General features: G+C 35.9%; 1 protein-coding gene across 1 annotated transcript; it reads left to right on the top strand.

Annotated features, from left to right (window-relative positions):
- Positions 1-1,173: 1,173 nt before the first annotated feature.
- Positions 1,174-24,135, top strand: SREK1 (splicing regulatory glutamine/lysine-rich protein 1). Its single transcript, XM_010024746.1, has 11 exons — positions 1,174-1,300; positions 9,009-9,124; positions 10,335-10,499; positions 11,516-11,694; positions 12,210-12,340; positions 13,780-13,894; positions 15,781-15,897; positions 17,946-18,413; positions 22,241-22,336; positions 22,774-22,909; positions 23,983-24,135. Exons 2-11 carry the CDS (start codon positions 9,062-9,064, stop codon positions 24,133-24,135), a joined length of 1,623 nt encoding a protein of 540 aa, XP_010023048.1. The 5' UTR covers positions 1,174-1,300; positions 9,009-9,061.
- The last annotated feature ends 163 nt before the right edge of the window (positions 24,136-24,298 follow it).

Raw genomic sequence — 24,298 nt, 5'->3', positions numbered from 1 at the left:
AACATGGAAACGTGAAACTGTGAAAATATTGGCCACCACCAGCAAAATAAACCGGCAGAAGAAATGTAACCATATTGCAATGTTTTTCTAAATTGTGTAAGGTTGACTTGTATTTATGTCTCCCCTACTCCCTGTTTATTTTTGCTTCTTCAGTGTATCTGTTTTCACAGAATTTTCCATCATAAAGTGTTTCTGCATGCCATGCAGAAGTTGGCTGGCTCTGTAGATGCTTAGGTGTTACCTTTCTGGTAAACAGAAACATACCAGTCTGCCTATCTCAGACTAAGTTCTTGGTTCATTTATGCAGTTAATATGATGAAATAATTTGTCTAAAACTTCTGAGCTTGTATTTAAATACTAAAATCTAATTTATTCCATACAAGAACTTTGGGAGTACCTGCTTGGAATTTGAGGAACTAAAAGATGGGTTGACTTAAACTTGAACTGCTTCTTGTACTTCCAGAAAGTTGCGAGGTGTTTCCATTTCAGTTGAGGGAGGGTTAGATGAACCAGTTTATAGAACTTATTTTCCATGAGTTACTGCTTTTCTAGAAGACAGATGGTATTTTCAAATCAAAACTGCTAATGTTCCATCAGTATCTTATTTATTACATTCTCTCTTTGGAGATTTCACTGGACTTTCTTCATATGAAGAAATAAGCTGCTTATGTAAAGGTTACAAGCCTTGACAAGGCAGTATGTTTTTTTAAGGCAGACTTCTTTGGTTTTGATCAAAATGACTGTTTATGTGTTTCTGACATCTCTGTTGGTAAAGCAAATCACAGATTTTTTTCCAGCCAAATAGTGAGCTCCTCCTCACTACACTATGCCAGACCAAAGTAGATGATAAAAAGGAATTTGTAATAATTTTGAATGTGCTACTCAATATTATTTAGCAAGATTATGAATGAAAATTAGCCTTGTTAGTTTGGGATTTTGGCTTTTCTGTAAGTTTCCATTAAGAAGGAGGAGGTGCTATGCTGTACTTTTTTCAGTGACACAGTAAAGTAGGCAAATCAGTAAATTTCTATACTCCTGCCTTTTGGCCAACTATTCTAGGAGCTCTAAACCCAATTTTTTTATTAAGGAGTAATAGTTAAAAATACAAACATGAAATTATTTAATGTAACTAACTGTGTTTTTCTTTTTTCCCTTTTATCTTGCAGCAACGCACCTCTTGCTTTTTCCTCCAAAGTATGTTATATTAAGTTTCGTGAAGCATCGAGTGTTGGTGTGGCCCAGCATCTAACTAACACGGTTTTTATTGACAGAGCTTTGATAGTTGTGCCCTGCGCAGAAGGTTGGTATTTTAGACGTTTTCTGAAATGTTGTTCTTTGTCAAGTCTGCTAATTGTTTTAAGCTTTCCATGTAAAGAGGTGGTGCTCTATTGCTGTTTTATTTCATTACTTTTTGAAAAAAAGTCTTGAAACAAAATTGAAAATGAAACAGAGATACGGAATTCTATAGATTTAATTGCAATTTCATATTAAAGATAGTTGATTTAAGTTAGGATAATTCAATTTATTACATATTTTGAGGGAAAAGAAGGTTAAATAATTTGCTTCAATATGGTTTGTGTTGGCAAGCTTATTGTCACACAGAGTTCTCACTGAAGTCAATGGAGCACTGAGAAGATAGGCAATTTTCTTGCACCAGTAAATTGCAGTTTGGATCTTTATGTATCACCTTTGGTGTGGTGTTTTGTTTTTTGGTTTGTTTGGGGTTTTTTTGGTTTGTTTGGTTTTTCTTTTTTTTTTTTTAGTTTATTTTTTTCAGATCCTTTTTACTTTTCTTTTTTTTTAGACTGAATCCCTATTTTGTTTTGTAGGCATAAAGTATATGCGTTTAGCCATTTTAGATTGCTCTAATCTAAAATACTTAGTATTCATATTGATGATTACTGTTTGAATATAAATGTTCACCTGCTCGTTTAATAAAAAATAAATCGTTTTTCCTTTCTTGTTATTGTGGAAAATATTACTTTGTGAGACACAAAAAGGTTTTCTTACATATGCTGGTACTCCTTTTTCGGTTTTAGATATCTCTTTAAAAATGCAGTGATCTGTACAGAATGCTTTCACCATAAAATGTTTTTAAAACTCTTAGTAGAATAAAATGCTTGCTGAATACTATATTTACAAGTGTTCCCTTAACTAGCTTTGAGGTCATATATTTACAGGTATGTTGAATACAAGGTAATTTGTATTGTTTGTATAATATCCCAGATCAGAATATAGTTACATGAAACATGGTCCTATGGTAGGCATGTGGAGTTAGGCAGGGCGCCATTGACTTCATTGGGATCATTGTGGAACTGAGCATCTGCCTGTTTGGTTTTGGACTTTTTGACTCTTCACAGTAGAAACATTCCAGCTAGTGGACTCAGCCTAACTTCACGTTGAACATGGTAGCTGTTTTGCCATGAACAGCAATATTTAGAGTGATTGAACTATAAACCATTTCTGGACCATAAAAGTCCAGAAATACCTCCTATTGACATAACTTTTCTAACTGAAGGAGTCAGGTTTTGGTTCAGTAAATACTGTTGACTTCTTGGAGTTTGTTAACAATGGTCCCAGAATACATTTTTTTTGCATGCTTGCCATGGCATCTGGATAGTATGAGATTTAGCGTTGCTATCGTAGTGGTCTGGGATGTTCCTAGCAAACTCTGACAAGTTTACAAAACTTCGTAGACTCAATAAGTACTTTCAGTAAAGGCTATATTAAACCTCCAATATACTGTCTATCCTGGTAGCCTTCTTAATAGGGTCATATGGCATGTATATTTGTCTTTGTGAAGCTTAGATTTTTAGTTGCTTTCCTACCTTGTTTTGGGAGCTTTTTGGTTTTATTTTTTGAACTTGTTCTTAAAACACAAAGAGGATATTGCTGTGTCCACTTGAAGCTCTGTAGAGGCTGATGGAACCAGAGTCCTTATTATTGAAAAATTTCCCCTAAATAATTGACTACAAATTATTCAGGATCTTAGTTTTACATTTCATCGAAAAGACCTTAACACTGGTTCAGTACTGCCAGAGAGGGAAGATTGCCGCCTAATGAATGAACAACACTTCCTGGTGGTTTTCTTGTGATGAGATCACTGCCTGACGTGATATGCCAACAGGCAGGTAAAGCTATGTTTTCCTCTGTCTCTTGATAGTAGGCAATGAATGGAAAGAGAATAAAATCAAAGTTCTGACAAATCTTGTTCCAACCACATTTCTAGCTGACTTGTTAGACATTCCTGAGAAAATGTATTGTAAAAAAATTGACACTGTTCAGAATGATTCTGGACCCACAGAGATGTATGCATAACTAGGTGAACAAGTGATCAAGTTGTGAGGTCAGATTTTTTTTAATGTCAAAATGGTGTTTCCATGTAACTTTATAATAGAATCACTAATTTTAAACGTGAATTTATATAGGTTTAACTTTCTGAGGAATTTATTGTGTGGAGTAAGTATGGCTTTGGAGAGCACAGCATAAGATTTTTGATTCACTATGTATCATGTGATGAGTAATAGCCAGTGGAGTGCATCATGGGCTTTGAAAGTAGTGATGGCTGTATTCTACCAGGAGCTAAAATTATATCCTTGGCCAGTGGTGCCAGTAATAAAACATTTCGTGTGCCAGATTGAGCATAGGGAAGAGGTAAAAGGGAACTCTGAAAACCTGGTTTTAAAATTCAGAATAAAATCTGAAATTTGAAGTGTATTTAAACAGTGGTAAATCAAGGGAGTATGAGGAGGTAATCACAATGAAAACAATGTTAGTTTTGTGACATTTGATAAACAATTGGGCAAAAATGTAACTGTAAATCAAGTAACATTATTAAGCTGTCACAATATGACTTACGTGTGTGAGAATGGGTAGGTTTTTCTTTAAACATTATTCTTTGAGAACACAAAGGTTGAAAGATAAAGATGCCACCCTAATCATTCTAAATTTTATGTCCACATTATCTGGTAGATGGATTTTGACTATTAATTTGGTTTTGTATGTTTTCTCTGTGTGATATTTGTGCATTATTAGATGACTAGACTGGCCAAGGCAGACCTGTTACACTTGCCTGAGTTAGGCATTGTTTGCCATGCCACTAAACCTGCCGCCAAGTGAAACCTTCATGGGGGAAATGAGATCGAAGTCTGGCCTGCTGAAGATGGACGCCCTGTCTCTGTTTTTATTTTATTTTGATTTCTTTCCTTTGTTTCTTCTTATTTTTATTTTGTCCCCCTTTTTTTTGTTTTGTTTTGTTTTGTTCTGTTAAATCTCTTTCCCTTGTACTTGTGAACTGGTACTTCAGTTCTGTAAAAATGGTGTTTTGTAAAGGGTTCACAGTGTTTCATTTTGAAGTTGACCTGAAGTTGCTTATGAATGGTGGATGGTATACACAGAATTTAGAACGTGATTTATGTTGTGAATTAGAGAAAATTTGATTTGGAATACATTTAAGCATCTAAATTCAACAGATAAACTCAGCAGATAAACACATTGTGTCAGGATCCAGGAATAGTGAAAAATTTATCCGTTTTAAGATTCATTCTTTCATATGTTGTACTTTATGAGTTTATCTTGGAAAAGGGTAGTTAAAACTCATACTTCTGGAGAAATTAACTTTACAAAGTAGTCATGATCTTTCTCTGCTATTTTTCCCCTTAGCAGAGTAGTTTTAGGTTGCACAGTCTGTTTAAAAGATAGCTTACTATTTATGACTAATATGAAAAGTTTAACTAGTTCTGAAATTGAACTTCTGTCAATATTGAATGCCATGAAATACTTGTTCGCTTCTGATGAAACCTTGCTCCAGTGAGGTCAGTGGCAGTAAGATTTCATCCTTTTGTTTTTGTTATTTTCAGAAAAAAACTGTTTACCACTCATAAGTACAAATGCAGCCTGAAGTTTTGGTTGGAATGTGTTATGTGAGGCACATTGTCTTTTAACACTGTTATTTGTGGGAAGACTGAATCAGTTCTGTGTGTGTGTATGTATGTGTATATTGCACTTTGACATGCTATAGTGGTGGTGACTTCAAGAAGAGGTTTTTTTAAAGAAGAAGAAAGATAGAAAAAGCGTCGTCTTTGTCATCTAACAATCTCACAAGCCCTGGCAGTTCATGCTGGAGTGGTTGAGAAAGTTCTTGTCCGTAAATGATGTTCTTGCTTGTAAAATGGAAGTGGCAGACCAGGTGGTGTGTCTAGTCCTCGGGCATGGCTCTTCCCAGCCTTTTGCATAGGAATTAGTTGGTTTCACTCTGGTAATGCACCAGGCTGTGCAGTGCAGCTGGGAAGAGCTTTGCTTGGTGATCTCTGTTGGATTTAGCTGTGGCAGTTGAGGTAATTGCCAGTAGGTATAATCTTTTTAATCACTGCTGCTAAATCCAATAAGAGTTATGAACTGGATCACACAGAAATTATTTGTTAGTCTGCATTTTTCATTGATTTAAAGTAACAGGAAAATACCGATTTCTTTAATTACATTTAGAGTAGATTTGAACTGTAAGTATTTTTAAAACAAACTTACTTATTGTAGAAGCAGTTCTGGGTGGGGAGGAATTAACCATGTCGTTTCAGTACAAAGAGCAGGAAATTAATTTCTTCTGAGCACTTGGAAGGGAATAAAAATACTATGATGAGTACTTCCTTAACACAGATACTTCTGTTCAGCATTTAGCAAAATGGATTGCAGTATGGACTAGGTTGACTAGGGCTCTTGAGCACTTTGATACAAAAAAGTAACAATCGTAAATAATATTTAGGACAACTGTACATTTCCTAAGAAGCATATGGTGTCTCGAGGCAATGCAGAGCTAATCTATGTCTGCTTCTAGAATCAATAAATTATCACAGAATCTGGAATTTCTTAAACACAAGAACTTCCAAAAAACCTTTTTAAGGATGTGGTATGGATGTGGCGTATTTATTTTCTGTTCCTCTTAGTAGAAAATAAATATCTTTACCTCATTTCCATTCAGCTTTTAAATACTATGAATTTAAAAACAAACCACTTATTCTTAAACTAAAACGTCCTAAATTGCTGTTTCATAACCCACGTTTTATTGTATCTTTGTGGGCTTGTGTTCCTTTTTTATAAATAAATTCATGGAGGTAAAACTCCAGAACCTAAAGCCTTTAAAAGAGAGGTTATTTGGCCTCACATAATAGTTAGTTGTGAGTTTGCTTTGGTTTTTTTAACTGTGTAAAGAACAGGGAAGTATATTTGCAAGATACTTCAGGGGTTTTTTGTTTGTTTTTTTTTCTCCACAAGACTGAGTTTATTTTCTACAGAATTTTTTAAAAGTTTGACCTGGTCTTAAGATGTAGAGAAGGATCTTTTGAAAAGGCAGTGTCTTTGAATATTGAGGTTTTCAGGGTTCTGTCTGTAGATAGACCCTTTATCATTCTTGAGTTAAATAGACAAGTCTTTTTTTGTGGCATGGAACTGACCAACTAGATTTTGTTACATTGTTGAAGGGCCAAAGTATTCTGGAAATAACCTTACAGTTTAGATATGCATGTTTTTAATTCTTTGAACTGCTGTAACAGTGCACTTAACGAAAAGTATTCAATGGGTTACTTGAGCAACATGAGTAATTCCAATTATTTCAGTAAGATGAACAATATACTTAAAGTTTAGGCTTGTATTTAAGTACCTTTCTGAACTTGGCTCATTATCTGTTATGTACCTAACTCAGGTCCTATTTGAAAGGGCTAAATGCCTAAACATCTCTTAAATTTATGTGATTAAGGATATACTGAATTGGCTGTATGTAAGCACATATTTAAATTAGGCATATACTTACGTACATTATTGGACAAGGATCTAAATTAGAATGCAGACACACCACTTCAGGAGCCATTTCCACCACTGGATTTACTTGATCGATGTCTGTTGATCCTGTAGAAACCTGCATGAGTATCCAGTGAATTGCAAGATGCTGGTTGTTCAGGATAAGGTCTGGTTCATTTATCATTTGAAAACACTTAAATATTTAGATTTTCAGAAGAACTAGTACGTAATTCTATGCCTAATTTGCATGCATAGCTGCTGGAACTATATTCAAAAGCCTTTTGGTTAGCTATATATTAGGCAGGATGTACAGGAAAGTACCTGATACTCCTGAGCAGTCAGGCAGATCATGTACACCTCTCATTGCATGTCTGGCTTCAAAATGAGATCTATGAAGAGTGCTGAACATTGTGATGATAACTCAGATTCATGCATGATTTTTTTTATTTTTTAAATTTTTTTATCTTTTTTTTAAGCCCTGGAAGTCGTTATTGCACAGTTACTTATTAAGTTCTAATAATTTTCCTATTTTTCTCCTTCTGATAGCAAAATCAAGTGGTTTGTTACATGTTAAGGAGCAAGATGCCTCAAAATTTAATGTAAATAAATGTAAATAGGAAGCATGAGAAAAAAATGGGTACTGTTGTTTTATCTTTTCTATTCAACCCATGCTACATACAAATTAAGTTTCATTTAGGTTTGTTTTGTCTTTTGGTGATATCCAACTGTAACCCAGTCGTTATTGCAGATCCGTAGAACAGGTTTTCTTATTTTTATTTTTTTAAAAGTAGATGTTTCCTGTGGAGTCTATTGAAACTTGTACAGCTAAAGCAACCCAGTGTTTTGAAACTTACCTCATATGTTGCTTTTTGATAAGAATATCTGTGTACTCATTTTAAACCCTGAAGTTAGGAGTTTTGCAGTTAAAATATACACGGTTTGAACCTAAGGAGTAAAAGCCACTAGTGCAGTATTTATATATACCTTGACTTTTCAAATAATGTTTAAATAAAAGCATTTACTTTAATAAAGTGCATACCAAAGGGCTCAGTTGGATAGTATATATACATTTATTCCAGAAATTTTTAATAGATCTTAGGTATCTAGTATAATTAGAACTTTCCTGTAGTTTTTCAGTTTAGTGTTTGTTGTTTGTACCAGTTTAAATGCATTTGCATTTCAAATTTAATATGTACATATAATTGTATTCATAATTGTTTAACTATTAAATCTTGATTTTTGAAGATTTGGGGTCATTTAGCAGTCTAATTGTCGCCAGTGTTGAATGAAACTTCCATTTGATTCAGATTAGATATTACTTAAACTTCTAGCATGACAGGGGGAGTATAATCGGGATGAAATAGTGGGAAATGGATATTTTGGGAAAATACAGCTTGCTTAGCTGATCAGTTGCAATTTTCTTCAATCTCAATATATTTAAAGCCTATTTATCAGAGCTTCAGATAAACTGAGGTGAACTAGAATGTGAGACAGTACAAATTAAGTTTTTCTGCCCTCCATTTCTCCGCCTCCAGCTTCACTTATAATATGTATTGAGTGGAGTCACAGTAGTTTAGTAGTATTTTTTTTATTATCATTTTATTTTTACATGCAAAGTAGGTATCAGCAGAGGAATTGAAAAATAAAAGCCCGAACAACAAAACAAAAACAAGCACAAATTTCAGTTAGCACATACTTTGTTTTTTCTTTTTCTTTTTGTTTTACTGGTTTGGTTATTTGCCATTTCTGGGGATTAAACTTTAAAAAATGTTCTTCTTTTCTGTATCTGATGTTCTGTGTGCTATTAGTGATGCAGCCAACACGAACGGTTGTCATGTGTAAAACAACTTTCGATCACCGCGAAAACACCGCCCTGGGAAAGCGTCCATGCTTGATATCGTTTGGTTCATGAACATTAAGTTTCCAGTACAGGTGACCCATAGCTCAAAGTGTTAAATAATTGTATACATTATTCAGTTTTAAAAATAATCATTAATGAGATTGCTAGTCTTTGAAGTTTTGCTCACTTTTGTTTTTCCTAGTAGAGGCAGGGTAAAAGGAAAAACTTAAGTTCTTATTTGTTTCTTTGTAAGGATCTGGTAGATAGATTCATTGTTATTTATTACATTTTTAAATGCAAGGGTAGTTGTAAAATCATAGAAAGAGTAACATCTGTGTAGTGTTCCAACTCTGTGTAATGCTTTCATTTGCTTCTTCAGGTAAAATCCCAGATGAAGCCAAAGCCCTTTCCCTGTTGGCGCCTGCTCCTACTATGACAAGCCTAATGCCTGGTGCAGGGTTGCTTCCTATACCTACACCAACCCCTTTGACTACAGTAAGCAAAAATTAATCTGCCGTTTGATTTTTGATTTCATCTATACTCAGTAGCCTTTTCTGTGTTGAGAGAACAAGAATGATCTGATCCATGGATCCCTTGTTGTGTTTTCCCTAGACCCATTAGTTCGGTCCAGTGGCAGTGCTATCCACCTCCTAAAAATTTGTTGAAACGTAGTTACATTGACACAGTTTTTTTTTGAGTATTAAAATGCTGCATTAGGGTGCTTTAATTGGTATCTGTACAAGAGGGCTTTTGACTGTTTGCCTAACCATGTTTCCAGGACAAAAAGCATGGTGCTACTTCTGCTTAGTTCCCTTTTGCCTCTGTAAGCCTTTCTTGACATCAGCAGGCTTCTGTGACCTATTCAGGGAAAATTTCAATTAAAATAGAGCAGTTTTCTGGTTTTGCATTTTAAAAAAAAAATATTGGTGCCTACTTGAGAATTCCTCATATTTTAGAAAATTTGATGCTGGAAAGGCAGTTGCTTTTTGAGGAAAGAAAGTAAAATTCAAACCAGGAACTCAGCAGACCAATTTAGTAGTGATTTTTAAGTGACCTTTTTTTAATAACATTCCCCAGGAGAGATTTCAAATCCCAGTTGAGAGAGAGCTGTATTGTCCTCATTCTCTAGGAAGTGACTGTGTTCATAGGTAAAGAATTTAGGTTTAATATCCTTCACATTTCAACTGTAATTTATCTTGCCTTTCGTGATGTGTTGGTTGAAAAGGTACCTTATCTGTTCCTTTAATGGACTGATATCTGTTACAGAACAAATTGGTCCTGAGCACTGCAAGTTTCCTTCTTCCTTTGCTGGGCAAGGGCTTAGCAGTTTCTCATCTACTTTTATACTTGGGGGGAGGGGGGCGGGGGTGGTGGATAAAAAAAATAGCAGTGCCTGGAGATGTCTTGATCACATTGATCGACTGTTAGAAATTCAAGCCAGTTTGTTTCCTGATGGATACAGTGCATTGCTGGCCAGACCTCTTTAATAAGATGTTAACTGGTAGCTCACAGAAGATTTTAACTATAGGAAGTTATTTATGAATTGATTTTTAGTCTGTAAAAAAAGTGCTCAACACCTTAAAGTATTGTCTGTATTCATTAGATTTATTTTTCAGAAATGCACAAGACAAGCAAGTGTTAATAAGTGAAGTATCTTCCACCAAGTGCTTGGTTGCAAAGCATATTCTGTTTTTGTGTTTTCCAGCTTGGTGTTTCACTTGGCACTTTGGGGGCTATACCAGCAGCAGCACTGGACCCTAACATTACGGCTCTGGGAGAAATACCACAACCACCAATTATGGGGAATGTGGATCCATCCAAAATTGATGAAATCAGGAGAACAGTCTATGTTGGAAACTTGAATTCCCAGGTAGCTGGTTTTTGTGTAATGGAAATACTAATGGAAAGTGTAGAATTGCAATTTATGAATTCTCATCTTACATGTTAAAAAAGAGGTTTTTTAGTTGATAGCAGGAATTAAAAAAATAATAAACTTTTGGTTACTAGTAGTATTTTTGATTTTGAATGCTCCTGTGCCAATCAGATCAGGCCAAACTGTGGAATTCATTCTGGCAGGACATGAAAGAAATCACTCTGCAGCTGAATTGCAAAAGCATATTTACAGTTTTGTGTGTTGATCAAATGTACAGCTGGGTTGTGTTAGCTGAGCAATGCCTCTGAACATAATGAGATCAAGGTAGCTGTGTACCACAACACCATGCAGTGGCTTAACTATAGTAAGATGGAAGGTGTGTCCTAGTGGAATTTGATAAATTAGCATAAATACCTTTGAGTTTCTGTAACAGGAAAGTTAGGTCTGTCAGAAACTTGGTGTTTTTATTTTTTTTAGCAGTTGATTGAATTAAGTGAAAAGCAATTGGCTTTTGACTGATGGCAATACAAGTATTTTATTTGGAGGTTTTTTTGACTGCTAAATGAGCTACTAGAGTGTGAAAGTACTCCTGATTGCAATAAAGTAAAACAAGCTGGAAGCTAGTAGAAAAACAGATTGAAGCTAAGTCTTGTGATATTGTTTGGATTTTTATTTGTTTTTTTTAATTGATCAAAATTCACAATCAACATCTTGGACACAAGTGTGTAAGGAAATTCCTTATCAGTTATTTCAGATTATTTGCCTGAAAAGTGCACAATCCTGTGCAAATGCTTTTTAAATCTAGATGTAGGACTTCAGAGCTTGTGGTTGCACTATTTTAAATTGTAGTGTACTCTTTAGATTAATGAAAGAAAAAATACCAAATTCATTTCACCTGTGTAGTAAGGGTGAGATATGTTTACAAAATCTGAGGCTCTTAGATGGCCTGGTAGATTGGATAAGTGGTTATCATTGTATATTTCACTTCAGCTGAGCTCTTTGACTCTTTCTAGACTACAACAGCAGATCAGCTGCTTGAATTCTTTAAGCAAGTTGGAGAAGTCAAATTTGTGCGAATGGCAGGTGATGAGACACAACCAACAAGATTTGCTTTTGTGGAATTTGCAGACCAAAATTCTGTACCTCGAGCTCTTGCCTTTAATGGAGTTATGTTTGGAGACAGGCCACTGAAGTAAGAAATTAATTATCCGTATGATTGTTGAATGAGAGATTTCTTTGTGTGCTTCTACATTTAGGACTTCAATGTACAGGAAACTGCTGTGATGAATATTTTTTTCAATGTAAGGACCTATTAGCAAAATGGAACATTTTTATAAACTCCAATTCCAAGGTTTCTCTCAGAAGAATATGGATGGCATAAGTCTTTAGTACTAATTAAGCTTTCTGTATTATGTGTATGTAATTAATAGGCCTGAACATTGAGATTTGATCTGAAATAGAGAAATAGATTCCTAGACTTCCAGTAGAAAACACCTTAACACAGAAATGTTGTTCTGCATTTATTTAAATGTGGTAAGATTTGAAAGCAATAAAAGACATTTCTGATACTTAGACAAGCTGAGGACACATCTGTAGTTTCGACGAACTTTGAAGGTTTTAATCATCCTTGGAAGTTGAGGTGTTTTCTTAGTTGTTTTTCCATTTTAAAGTGTTTGGGATTTAAAGGTTTTATTTTTCCTAATTTAGAATAAATCACTCCAATAATGCAATAGTGAAGCCTCCTGAAATGACACCACAAGCTGCTGCCAAGGAACTGGAAGAGGTGATGAAGAGAGTAAGGGAAGCCCAGTCTTTCATATCTGCTGCTATTGAGCCAGGTAGGTATATTATGCTCATTGCCTAACAAACACATTTTGTGTGTACCTTTGCAAGTGCTTTTAAGAGCATTTTCAAACACAGGAAAAAGGGTACTTGAAGGTGAACAATTAAGTGTTGGGAAAAAGAAAGAAAATAATCAAAATTCAGTTGGTGCAGCAAAGCAGTGGAATGAAGCTGACTATTTCGTTGTGTCTTATTTTCAGATACATGCTCACTGAATGTTTTAAAAAATACAAAGTTAATGCTAAATTAGCAACTAATATTGTTTCTTTTTAAGTTCAGAGTGCTTACAGACTTTTAAAGGAAAATGTATTTTGTTTTGTTCTCCTCTAACACCCATTAAGAACATAGTTTCATGGTCAGAGGGAGCTAGCATGGTTCTGAAAGCAGTAACATTATGCTTTCCTTGTCTGTAGCAAGTTAATTTTGTCCCTATGTGTGCTCCGCTCTCTTTCATGCTGGCTCAAGACTCTGTGCATCCTCATAGCAAATGGCATCAGAGAATGAATCTGGGATAGAACTTAACATATTGTGAATGACACTTTTCATCCAGATTGGTTTCCTGATCCCTGTTAATAGTGAGATGCCAGGTCAAGGAGGAAGGCATTGGTGGGTTGAGAGATTAGACATTTCATGCTGATTTATGCTGATGTAAACTGATTGCAAAACCACAGCATAAAAGAATTCTCAATTGTTAAACTTCCAGTTGAAATCCTCCTTTTTCATTAGTGAGATTTTGCTATTCTTACCAACAAACCCAGACATCGTCTTAACGTAAGTTAGATACTCCAGAGTCTTGAGGAATTTTGGCAGGGGGGAAGGTGTGAGTATTTTCAGGTGTTTTTTTAGGGTTGGAAGTAAAGTGGCTCTAATGTTTCCTCAGTGTTAAGCAGCAGAATAACAAACTTCCAGTGTCTGAGCCAAAATCCGGTGAGGTCACAGTTAAGATTTCTATTGACTTCCTGGCTTTTGGATCAAACATTTCACCCTGTTCTCTCCATCTCATCAAAACAGCGTTTGAGGAGTAAAACTTCAGTATTTATTGTACAGTGGTTTCAATATCTATAAGCACAGAAAGTACTAATTACATGTTATGCTTGTTTTCAAAATTGTGTCCTCTAAATTTACTCTATTCTTCTCAGGTTATTTTTTAAAAATGTTGTGATCTTGTGCATTGTGGCAGCAACATAAATCCCATTCCTAATAGAGCTAGCTGTTTATAATTATCTGGTTTATGTGTACTGCTGCAGGATGGCTGCACTCAACGAGTATATGCAATGACTTTCTTGGATGTTTCTGAAGGATATTTGCAAAGAAGGAAGATGTGCAAAGAGTAGGCCCCTTGCACTATATGTGGTACATTCCACTTGTGCCAGATTATTAACTGGGATCTTTAAATGTTCTGAGCTTACACTGCAAAGTGGTTTTTTCCTCTCAGAGTCTGGAAAGAGCAGTGAAAGAAAAGGCGGTCGATCTCGTTCCCATTCTCGTTCAGAATCCAGGTCTAGCTCAAAATCCCGATCTAGGAGGAAAAGATCACACTCAAAACACAGGTAGGTGTGAGTTTTATTTTATACTGAGAGATTATACAGGAGATTTTTGAGTGGTGGTGGTTACTGAGATTTTTACTGAGTTATAAGACAAGTACCCTTGCAGAGATTACTAATTTACACTGAGCAGATCAGAGTAACCAGGAACTTTGTCTCTGAACAGATACTCTTTCTCTCCAAATTCTAAATGTTTTCAGGATTACTTTCAGTTAAAATACACCAGAAAGCATTTTCTGTGCCATGTAGCATAACAATTTCTATAGTTCCATGGTACATTTTGTGCCATGTAGGATAATACCATCTTGTGACCTGTGACTATTTTAAAAGGAAATTGCTAACCTTATCTTGCAGATTGTATATTTAGTTTACTGTTAACACACTGAGCAGATAGGCTGGCTTATTTTTCTAGTAGAAAGTTCCTGATGTCTTGAACTTCTAAATATTGAGTTAGCGAATGCAGTATTTTTATTTACTGTACTGTAAATGTAAAACTATAGCTTTTTAGAGCATAAGGAAAAGGCTTTACAGGCAGCTTTTCATTCTTCAGATTTTGTTTGCTTTGCTAAATTTTTTCAATTCCAAAACAGGCTTTGGAATATGAGAAGAAATAAAATTACTGGATCATCTTTAAAGTATACCCATTAAGATTTTGTTTGGGGTTGTTTTTTTAAAAATGATTTACCACTGTTTCTGTTTTGAAAGCGTGCTGAAAAAAGGATAGTCTGATATGTTGAGGCTCCTTCATCACTAAGAGTAAACTGTCCTCACCACTTCCCAGTTTTACTGTTTTATAAAACATTTTTAATCTCTATGATATAAAATTGATTCCAGGTCTTATTTTGGCTCAATCATAATTAATTTGCCATGGTGTTAGTTTGTATTTCTGTGCTGATAAGGGAAGCAAAGCTGTAGGTAAAAAAATGGTTGCTTCTCTTCTTGGAATATATTACTCAGTGTCTTGAGCTCCAGAAGACAGGTTGAACTGGTATTTTTTGTACCTCCATGTTCCTCAGGATTTATTGAGCTATATACGTGGCCTTTCTGTCTTTGGTAAGTTAAACTTTGTAGCACTTTAACCTCTCAGGCATAGTGTCCAATGATGTAGGGTTTTGAAACTTTTATGTTCAAATTCAGCTTTTTATTTTGCTTCCTAGGGAGTATGATCTTCCAAAAATAGGAATATTTTGGAAAAAAAGAATACAATACTTTAAAAGTCTTATATTCTTCATCAAATCTATGACTACATGTATCAGAAGACTTTAACTGAACTTTTGTTGGAGTATTTGCACAGTATTTGCATTACATACTTATTATGGAGTAAATGCTAATTCCTTTCAACTGAAAAGATAACACAACTAAATGCTGAATCGCAGATAGTGTTTATTCTTGGTTTTTTTGTTTGGTTAGTTTGGTTTTTTAAAGCTAATTTAAATTGAAAGGCTGGAGAACAAAGCAAGAACAGACCCGTTAAAGCCATCTTTCTTAAGTGATCAAGACTACAGTAAGATACTAGGCCTCGAAAAGAAACAAGATCTAACTATTTTTTCAAGCTGCTAGAAATTGTCAATAGTAGATTTTATGCACTGTAATTACTAAGGACAGGTAACTCTAATATGATGTGAATTAATATTTTCCAGAATGTTCACAGAGGTTATTATGAAACATGGGTATTACTTAAATGGTGCACTTGTTTCAAAGAAGGGCTTTTGCAACTGGTGAATCATGAAGTATCAACAAAAATGTTCGTACACAGTATATTACTGAGGTGTAACTCTTTATATGATTTTATGTAGAAAGGCAAGATTTATGGGGTTTTGCCTTTGTTGATTGACCTAATTTTCATGAAGTTCCAATATTAAACTATTTTTTTTCTGGCATTGTTAATATAGAAGTAGATCTGGCAACAGGTCAGTCTCAAGGCATAAGGACAGACGCAGATCCAGAAGTCCCCTGAAAAAACGGTCTAGATTGGAAAGACGGAAATCTAGAAGTCGCTCTCATTCTCGGTGAGTTCCATTCCTATGAAATGATACTGTTCTTCTTAGCACACACTACAGAGTTCTTGAAAAAAACTAGCAGACCTTTCAGGTGATGGTAAAGGGTAGAATCTCTAGATGCTTTAGCCTCTCCCTAGCCTTTATCTGTGGGACAAAATAATAGAAAGTAAATTTTAATGCAGAGTGTACTGGTTTTGGCTGGGATAAAGTTGATTTTCTTCATAGTAGCTCATATGGTGCCTGTGGGGGTTAAACTACCGTACTGAGGTACCTAATCTTTGATAATCTAGTCTGCAATTATAATAATGTACAAACTGACTGAAAACAGCTAGCTTTAACTGCCAGACTTAACCAATAGATTGTGAATTTTCACTAGCCTGCACAGCCCACAAAAAAGTGGATAACATAATTTTCGGAGGGATGAAATGGTGAATATTCACAAAAAAAATGTCCCTATGAAAGTAGCTTCATGAATAGAAGTCTTCGTACTTTTCTTTCTGTTTCATCTCTGTAATTCACCTGATTGATTTAAGGGAGCTTCATGCTTAGATTGTGCAGTTTCCTCTTACTTTTTGAGGGAAGAAATTGTATTGAAAAGAGAACTGCAGATCTCTGGACATTAGTGGAAACAGGAATAAGTTACCTAGCTAGCTGGGCTTATTATGGATCCTTTGATTCTCTGGTGCTATTCTGAGCTTTCTGAGATACCTGCTTACTAGAAAGGGCAAATGCAGTAAAATCTCTGTGATATATTAAGTGAAAGACACTTCTTGACTCATTGTGAGACTCTGCTACTGCAGTGATTGTATGCTGTTTCATCTTTAAGATCTTACATTCTTTTTCTGAGACTTCTAAAGAAGTATTTTCCAAAACCTGATGGGAAGCAAAATTGTCAGGTCACAGAGCATGCAACAGCCTACTATATTATTAGCTAGCAGTTGAGAAGATACAGCCAAGCACTCCTTTTGTTGAAGAAAGGTAGGGGCTCTGCTTAGGACCTCTTGTGTGTGGAGGAGTCTCTTTAAAAATCCTAGAATAGGTACCAGTACCAGTAGACACAGCAACTTCTGTCAGTCTGGTTCTCTTGGACATGGAAAGGCCTGCTAACCAACTTCTCTTCTTGTGCTTTCTACTCTTTCTGTCACTGAAAAATTGTTCGTTTTCATTTGTCTGAGGGGCAGGTCTGGGAGTCATGTGTCTCTGTGCTAGAAAAAAAACAGATGGAGTATTGCACTTCCAATTAATCCTATACAGAAATGCAGTCTTCCAGCCAAAGCTGTGAGCTAATCAGGTTTTGTTTGCCTTGATGACTAGAATATCAGTTGGAATTTTCCTCACTCTTCCTTTTATGAACATGTATCATATTGTCTGTCCCAAAGAAGCTGACTTGTTCTATTATTCTTGCTTCTGGTTTTAGTGTATTACTGTATTAACAATTTTTCAACAACTTTTGAATTCCTAGTGACATTACGGGTGACTGAATTGTCTCGAGTTTTGACCTTACATTTGCCTTTAGAGGGAATTTGGTGAAATTTTATTCCTGTTAGTTTATTTCTGTGTATTAATTTGTGTTGTATTTCCAAGCAGTTCCAAGATATCTGTGTGAGAGAACACTGTAGATTAAAGACTTCGTCAGTCAGCTGTTGTTATTTGTGTGGGGCTGGTTAATCTGCAGTCCATTTTATGTGGACACACTTTTAGTAAAGAGTGGATTTACAGACTGTAGAATTTGTCTCCTGACAGAATGTAGAGAATTTATGTATGTATAACATAACTGTGAGGTGAAGAGACATTCTCTTAAGGTGTATCTTGTAACATTGCTCTGAAGATCACAGTTCGATTTGATTTTGGCTTCCCCTTCTCCAGTTTGGTTTCCAAGGTGTTTTTAGCTATATAAGATTTCCCTCATGCTGAACAGGGGCGGAAATGTAAAATACTGAGTAATTTTCAACAGGGACATGTACTTTATCTTGAGCAATTAATGTATACTAAAGAGTTGTAATTTTAATTGGAAAGTTTAAGGATGAATTAATATATTTGTGTTTGGCTTTTCACAGGGACAAGAAAAGAGACAAAGAAAAGGTCAAGGAAAAAGAAAAAGTCAAAGAAAAAGAGAGAGACAGAGACAAGGAGAAAGAGAGAGACCGAGACAAAGATAGAGAAAGAGAACGCGATAAAGAGAGAAACAGGGAGAGAGATAAAGAGAGAAACAAAGATCGGGAGCGAGTCAAAGACAAGGATAAAGACAGGGACAAGGATAAGGAGAAAGATAAGGAGAAGGAAAAAGACAGGGAAGAGGTAGACCAGGACAAGGAAGATACTGAGAAAGAAGGCGAGAAGGACAGAGAGAAGATTAAGGACAAGGAGGGAGATAAGGACAAAGAGAGGGACAGAGAGAAAGAGAAAGATGGGGATAAGGAGAAAGAGCGAGAAAAAGAGAGAGATGATAAAAAGAAGAAAGAGAAGAGATCCAGAACACCCCCAAGAAGCTATAGCTCTTCAAGAAGATCTCGTAGCTCGAGCAGGTTTGTTTAGAATTTTTTAATGTCTTTCTTGACTTGCCAGTTCAATGAGGCACCATCCTAGTTTTCGTATTAGTATCACCATGTCTTTTACTAATTGAATTTGTATTATTTGTTTTGTAGATTTTCCTATAAAGTAAAATCTATGGCAAAATGCTCTGTATGATGCCTGATAGTTTCATGTTGGGCTGCTGGTGCTTGCCTTTCACACAACCATTTAGTATAGTCCTTGAGGACAGTAAGTAGAATGATTCTTATGCAAAATACTGTGCTGCCTTTGAGCATTTGCAGCTTCATATTTTAATGCATTTTAAACTTTATTTCATGGGTTGAAGACCTACGGAGAGTTAGAGGCACTTCTGCCAGCTTTGAAAACATAACATTTTCTGTCTGTAGGTCTCAGAAGTGTTGAATTAGGTAGGTGTAGAAAAAGGATTTAAGATTCAGATGATGAGTAGCTTATGTAAGAAACTTGGTGGAAGACACAGTTCTTAATGTCTAACAGCAAGTGTATTTAGGTGGATGTTGCCAAAAATTCATACTCTAGTTTGCAACAATAAGGCTCCATGTAAGAATCTTGCTATTTAAGAGTGCTGTAGAAGGCTCAAATGCCATGTACTTGAGCAAAGAATTCTAGTGAAAATTAGTGCATCTCTTCTAGTGGACTCACAGTACAAAACTCTACTTTGATATGAAGTTAATTTTTTTTTTAGTACAAATGTTACTAAATATGGACAGTGTTCTTTTGAATACAGAGGATGAGAGTAACACACTTTTTTGACATGGATTTATAATTCTTTCTTCAGATACAGTTGTTATCCCTAGAGTTATCAATACTAGAACCGATCCTCTTGAACATCTTCGTCAGTGGACTGAGTGGACCCTCAGCAAGTTTGCAGGCAATACAAAACTGAGGGGAGAGGCTCTTACACCAGAGGAATGTGCTGCCATTCAGAGAAGCATTGACAGACAGGAAAAGTGGGCTGACAGGTGTCTCTGTTGAACATAGAAAAGTCCAAATTCTGCACCTGGGCAGGCAGACTCTGTCACAACAGTACAGCATGGGGACTGACTGGAAGGCTGTCTGGTAGAAAAGGTCCTGGGGGTCCTGACTAGGTCAGCAGTATCCTGCTCTGCATTAGGCAGAGTGCTGTGAGCAGGTCAAGGAAGGTGATTCTTTCCCTCAGCACTAGTGAGGCTGCTTCTGAATCTTGCATCCAGTTCTGGGCTACCCAGTGCAAGAGAGACACAGATGTACTTGAGTGAGTCCAGTGGAAGGCCACAAAACTGGTAAAGGACTTGGAGCATCTGTCATAGAAGGAGAGACTGTGGGAGCTGGGATTGTCTAGTCTGGAGAAGAGAAGGCTGAGAGGACATCTTACCAGTGCATATGAGTACCTGCTCAGAGAGTGCGATGAAGACAGCCAGTGAGGGCTAGTGACAGGCTAAGAGGCAGTGGGCACATACTGACGTATGGGAAATAAAGACTTTCTTCCAGTGTTTGAATTGTGTTGTTTTGATTTTGTTTGGTTGTTGGGTTTTTTTTCAAGGCCAAGTGGATCCAGTTACGGTGAGAGATTGTGGAGTCTCTTTGGAGATACTGAAAATCTGACTGGATGTGGCCCTGAGTAACCTGCTGTAGTTCACCCTCTTTTTAGGCTGGGCGGGGCGAGGTATGACTAGCGGGTCTGCAGAGTGCTCTTCCAACCTCAGTAATTCTGTTATTCTCTGAGAAGTAATTGTGAATAGGTTGGATTACAGAGTCCCAGTTAGCTTACATTTAAGGATATCTGTTTACTTTGGTGATTGACATTACCTAGTTGAAATAGTAGTTGAAGTAGCATTTCAGCTATCTGAATTTACCAATGCAACACTGAGATGGGATTGCTAGTCCTTTACTGTATGAGTATAAAATATTGGACACATAGTCACCTTTTTGGAGAAAAGATGAAGGTAGAGTTGGACAACTAGGACCTTCTAAGAACTAGGTGGCAACTGACCTTGCTTTACTGACAGACAGCATCCAGGTACTAGAAATTAGATGGCTGTTTGTGATTCCTAGCTGAAGGAAGAGGCACAGACCAGAGGAAGGGGAAGATCTGGCTCCTTTTCCAACAAATATTTACAAGCTAGCAGAGGAGATAGGTATGGAATGTTTAATTCTGTTTATGACTAAGAGGCACAGAATCATTATTGAAGTATTCAGAATTGTTTTTTCTGAAGTTTTGCTGTGTTAGGATTTCTTAGCAGTGCTAAATAGGTGCACAAACATCTTTGTGTAGGCAAATGGGATAGAGATGGGAACAAATACTGTAAGACAGTTAAAGCTCTTCATCTTGAAATATGAAAAGCAGAAACTGAAAATCAGATTTCATGAATAAACAATTTCTAGCATGAACACAATTGCTAAGGCACTTGGCTACTATGTATGCTGGAAAGCAAAATAAAGTGGGGAGGTACTCCTTGTAGCCCAAGTGGGAGCACTGTCAGAGTAATACATCAATTTCCAGTATCCTCTTATTAAAAAAAGGTTGTGATAAATGTGAAGCTGTTAAAAATGTGATGTGTGTTAACTAGTAAGCAGCTGATTAGTGATTTTGTTACTTTCTTGATGATACTGAGGCCACTTCGTATTTTTGTTTACTGAAGATCAGATCAAACTTAAAGAGCTGGCTGAACAAAATAGTTATGATATTTTGTCCTGTGCAGTTTGAGGAGGCCACGGTAGATAATATTGTCAATGTATCAATCCAGATAGTGATACGAGGCATATCTTAATAAATCCTTTTGTAATTTATTTAATAACTGTTGATTTCTTGTCCTTTCTAAATATTGAAGATGTAAATATTCACACCTAGTAGTGTGAATTGTAAAAGCTGGTATGCGTAAGTGTAGCATATCTTGAAGTTGTTTTTAACTTCCCTGTTTTTCTTTGATGGCTCCATACATCCACTTTTTCTGCTCTAGGAAGAGGTGATAGGAAAAAAAGCATGTTACTTTGACAGAGACAGGTTCTGTGTTTATGTTGAATGAAACTTTACTGGATCAGATTTTGCTTTATTTTAACATATACTTTGGTATGTTTGCGACAAGTTATTTAATGTTATGTTCTATTCAAGATTGGACTCTGTAACAGCTTTGGCAAACTCCGTGTATCATACATCTGTAGAACAGCTGTTTAGTAAAATATTGTGAGCTCTTCAGTGTCCCACAGAATGGTAACATTCTGTTTGCTGAGCAAGGACTGCTAGGAAAACAATAGATAATAACTTCTTCTGATTTTGACAACATCTTGAGCTTCATTTCGCACAGTTTACTTCTAAACCGATAGGAATACTAGCTCCTGTATTTACGAATTAAATTACAGTCAGGTTGAACTGAAATTACAGTGGTCTTCAGGTTGTAATGTTACACGCTGAGGTTTGCATTGCTGAAGTTAGGCCTTTTGTCTTAATGTGGCTCTTCAAAACTGAGTTTGATTCTTTTCCTGCCTAAAGAAACTCTTACTTAATACAGGATTAGTGAATTAAGTGTGTTTCCATTGTTATCAGGTGTAAGTACAAGCATGTGAGAATAAAGCAAAAAGCTAAAATATGAAAGGCGCAACCTTTTTTTTCCCACTTCTAGCCTTCCCTTTCCCACCATCTGAAATGAGATTTTTTTTTTTTCTCTTTCTGCAGTTCGTATATTGTTGCTAGTAATACAGTGTTAAATTCAGGGATATTTACTTAATTGTTGTCTCAGATTATTTTAAGGGTGTTCTGTTTTTATCTTGTTCCTCAGTTTATTATTTTTATTCTTTGATAATCTTGAATTTCTTGGTCCTGTAGAGAAAGGCGTAAAAGGAAGAGTAGAAGTCTCTCCAAATCTCCTAAGTCATCCAAAACAACAAAAAGAAAGTCTTCACGAACTCCGTCTCCGAGAAGGTCAGTTTGATGTAAATATAAAAGTTAATGAACAGTAAAGGATCAAGAATTTTTAGTATTTTCATTGGTTAACTGCTTTTGCACTAATAATCTTAGACTATGTCAGTTGGACAGTATGATGAATTTGAGCTTTGGTATGCTTTCACCTAGTATTTCAGAACTGTCAACAGTGCAGATTTGCTTCAAATCAGTAAAAGCCCTTCACTGGATACAGATGAATTTGCTTTTCTCTTTGCCAGTACCATGCATACTGAGCACGTGTATTCTCTCTCTCATATCTGTCAAAAAAAGCTCTTGTCTTTATGAAAGGAGGTTTTGTTATGTTTTGGGATTTTTTTGAAAAACCCATCGATGAAAATTTAGTTTGCAATAAAATGGTTTGAAGGTTGTTGCTGTTGGATCAAATTTTAATTTGAGTAAAAATTTTTGTTAAACAGAAACAAAAAGGAAAAAAAGAGAGAGAGAGATACAAATAACGAAAGAAGAGAAAGAGAACGCTCCACCTCCAAGAAAAAAAGTAGTAAAGAAAAAGAGGGAAAGGAGAAATCTGACAAAAGCACCAGTACTTTGAAGGTAAGCTATGTATGACCAAGTAATAAGCAGAATGAAGAGGTGCCAGTGGAGCCAATATTGAAAGTCCTTTTTTTCTTTCTTTACCTCCTCCCTTTGTTTCCTCCTGTTTTCTTTACCAAATTATTACTATTTGTGTTTGGCTTTTGCTAGTGAAAACCTACGGTTGGTGTGTTAGTGTGCCAGTTTCATATGTCTCCATGTTTGAACTCTACTGGACTTAGCAGCTTGTATGGATAGGTTATGGAAACACTTTTTATGTTTGTTTTTTTCTCTTTCTTGCTCCACGTGTTAGGACTTGGCTGACTGCCTATCTATATGAGCAGGTAGGAAGCAGACTGTATAACTCAGAAGTGTTCAGGGACATCTTGGCTATCAAGCTGGGAATATTACTTTTCCAATAAACTTTCACTCTGCAGTTCAGCCTCTTCCAGATTGCTTTGGCCCTGGTGTGCATGTTGGACTCCACAGGAGTAAGGTTAAAGAGTTGGGGAAGAGTGGTATGGGATTTTGCCCTGCAAAATAGAAGGTGGTGTGATTAAGGAAAGAAGCACTTTCAAATTTTTTTCATCTTAGTATTTGAAAAACAGCATGCCTTTAAGAGTAGTTTGTTGTACTCAGAATTATACAGCTGTTATAAACAGCTGATTTGGGTGACTCTGCCCACATGCTTAAGTAATTATCCAAGAACTGTCTTAAAATGCATCAGGTTTCTGATGAAAACTGTGAAAGTAAAAAGCTTAATCCTATTTTATTTAGGAAATATGGAGAAATCTTCAATTCTGAAGCTGTTTCTAATAGGTTCTGTGATGTTACTTTGTTTTTTCTTAATATTGGTTTTAAAGACAGATTACTTTATGGCTTTGATTTCTTGGATGACTAATTGTTATGAGTACCTAACTTCATCCAAATGAAAAGGAAAAGAAGCTGACACTTCTATTATAAAAATTGCTGAGACAAGGTAGGCGTGTAAAAATTAAGACAAAAATAACAAAAGTTGGCTGGAAGTCGTAAAAGTCATACCCCGTAATGCTAAGAATATGATTTTTTTTGTAAAATAATTCTATTTTTGGTAGGACAAAGATCACAATAAAGAGGATCAGAATTCAGAAACTGACAAGGAAGTAGACAACAGAGATACAGAAAGGACAGATGAAGTCAAACTACAACAGAATGGGAACTGTCAACCAAATGAAGAAAACCTCTCAATTAAAATGGGAGAGGTTTAAAGCAAAGAGTGAGCATCTGATTCAACTAAGGAATGAAATCCAAAGCTTTTTATTTCCCAGAATGAGGAAGAAAATGTCAAAGCAATCAACCTGACCGTGTTGATAGTACTAGTAGCTCTTTCAATTCTTGTGATAGCTTTGTTGTCTTCTTGCAGTAAAGCAA

The sequence above is a fragment of the Nestor notabilis genome, unplaced genomic scaffold, assembly GCF_000696875.1.
Source record: "Nestor notabilis isolate BGI_N333 unplaced genomic scaffold, ASM69687v1 scaffold3052, whole genome shotgun sequence".
NCBI classification, from domain to species: Eukaryota; Metazoa; Chordata; class Aves; order Psittaciformes; family Psittacidae; genus Nestor; species Nestor notabilis.
This window is presented reverse-complemented; position numbering and strand designations above follow the sequence as displayed.

What these genes read in the sequence shown, in the direction of transcription:
- SREK1 (XM_010024746.1), top strand. Translation starts at nt 9,062, where the DNA reads ATGACAAGCCTAATGCCTGGTGCAGGGTTGCTTCCTATACCTACACCA. An exon ending in TTGGAAACTTGAATTCCCAG is followed by an intron (nt 10,500 to 11,515) that starts GTAGCTGGTTTT and finishes GACTCTTTCTAG; the next exon opens with ACTACAACAGCAGATCAGCT. An exon ending in AGATCACACTCAAAACACAG is followed by an intron (nt 13,895 to 15,780) that starts GTAGGTGTGAGT and finishes TTGTTAATATAG; the next exon opens with AAGTAGATCTGGCAACAGGT.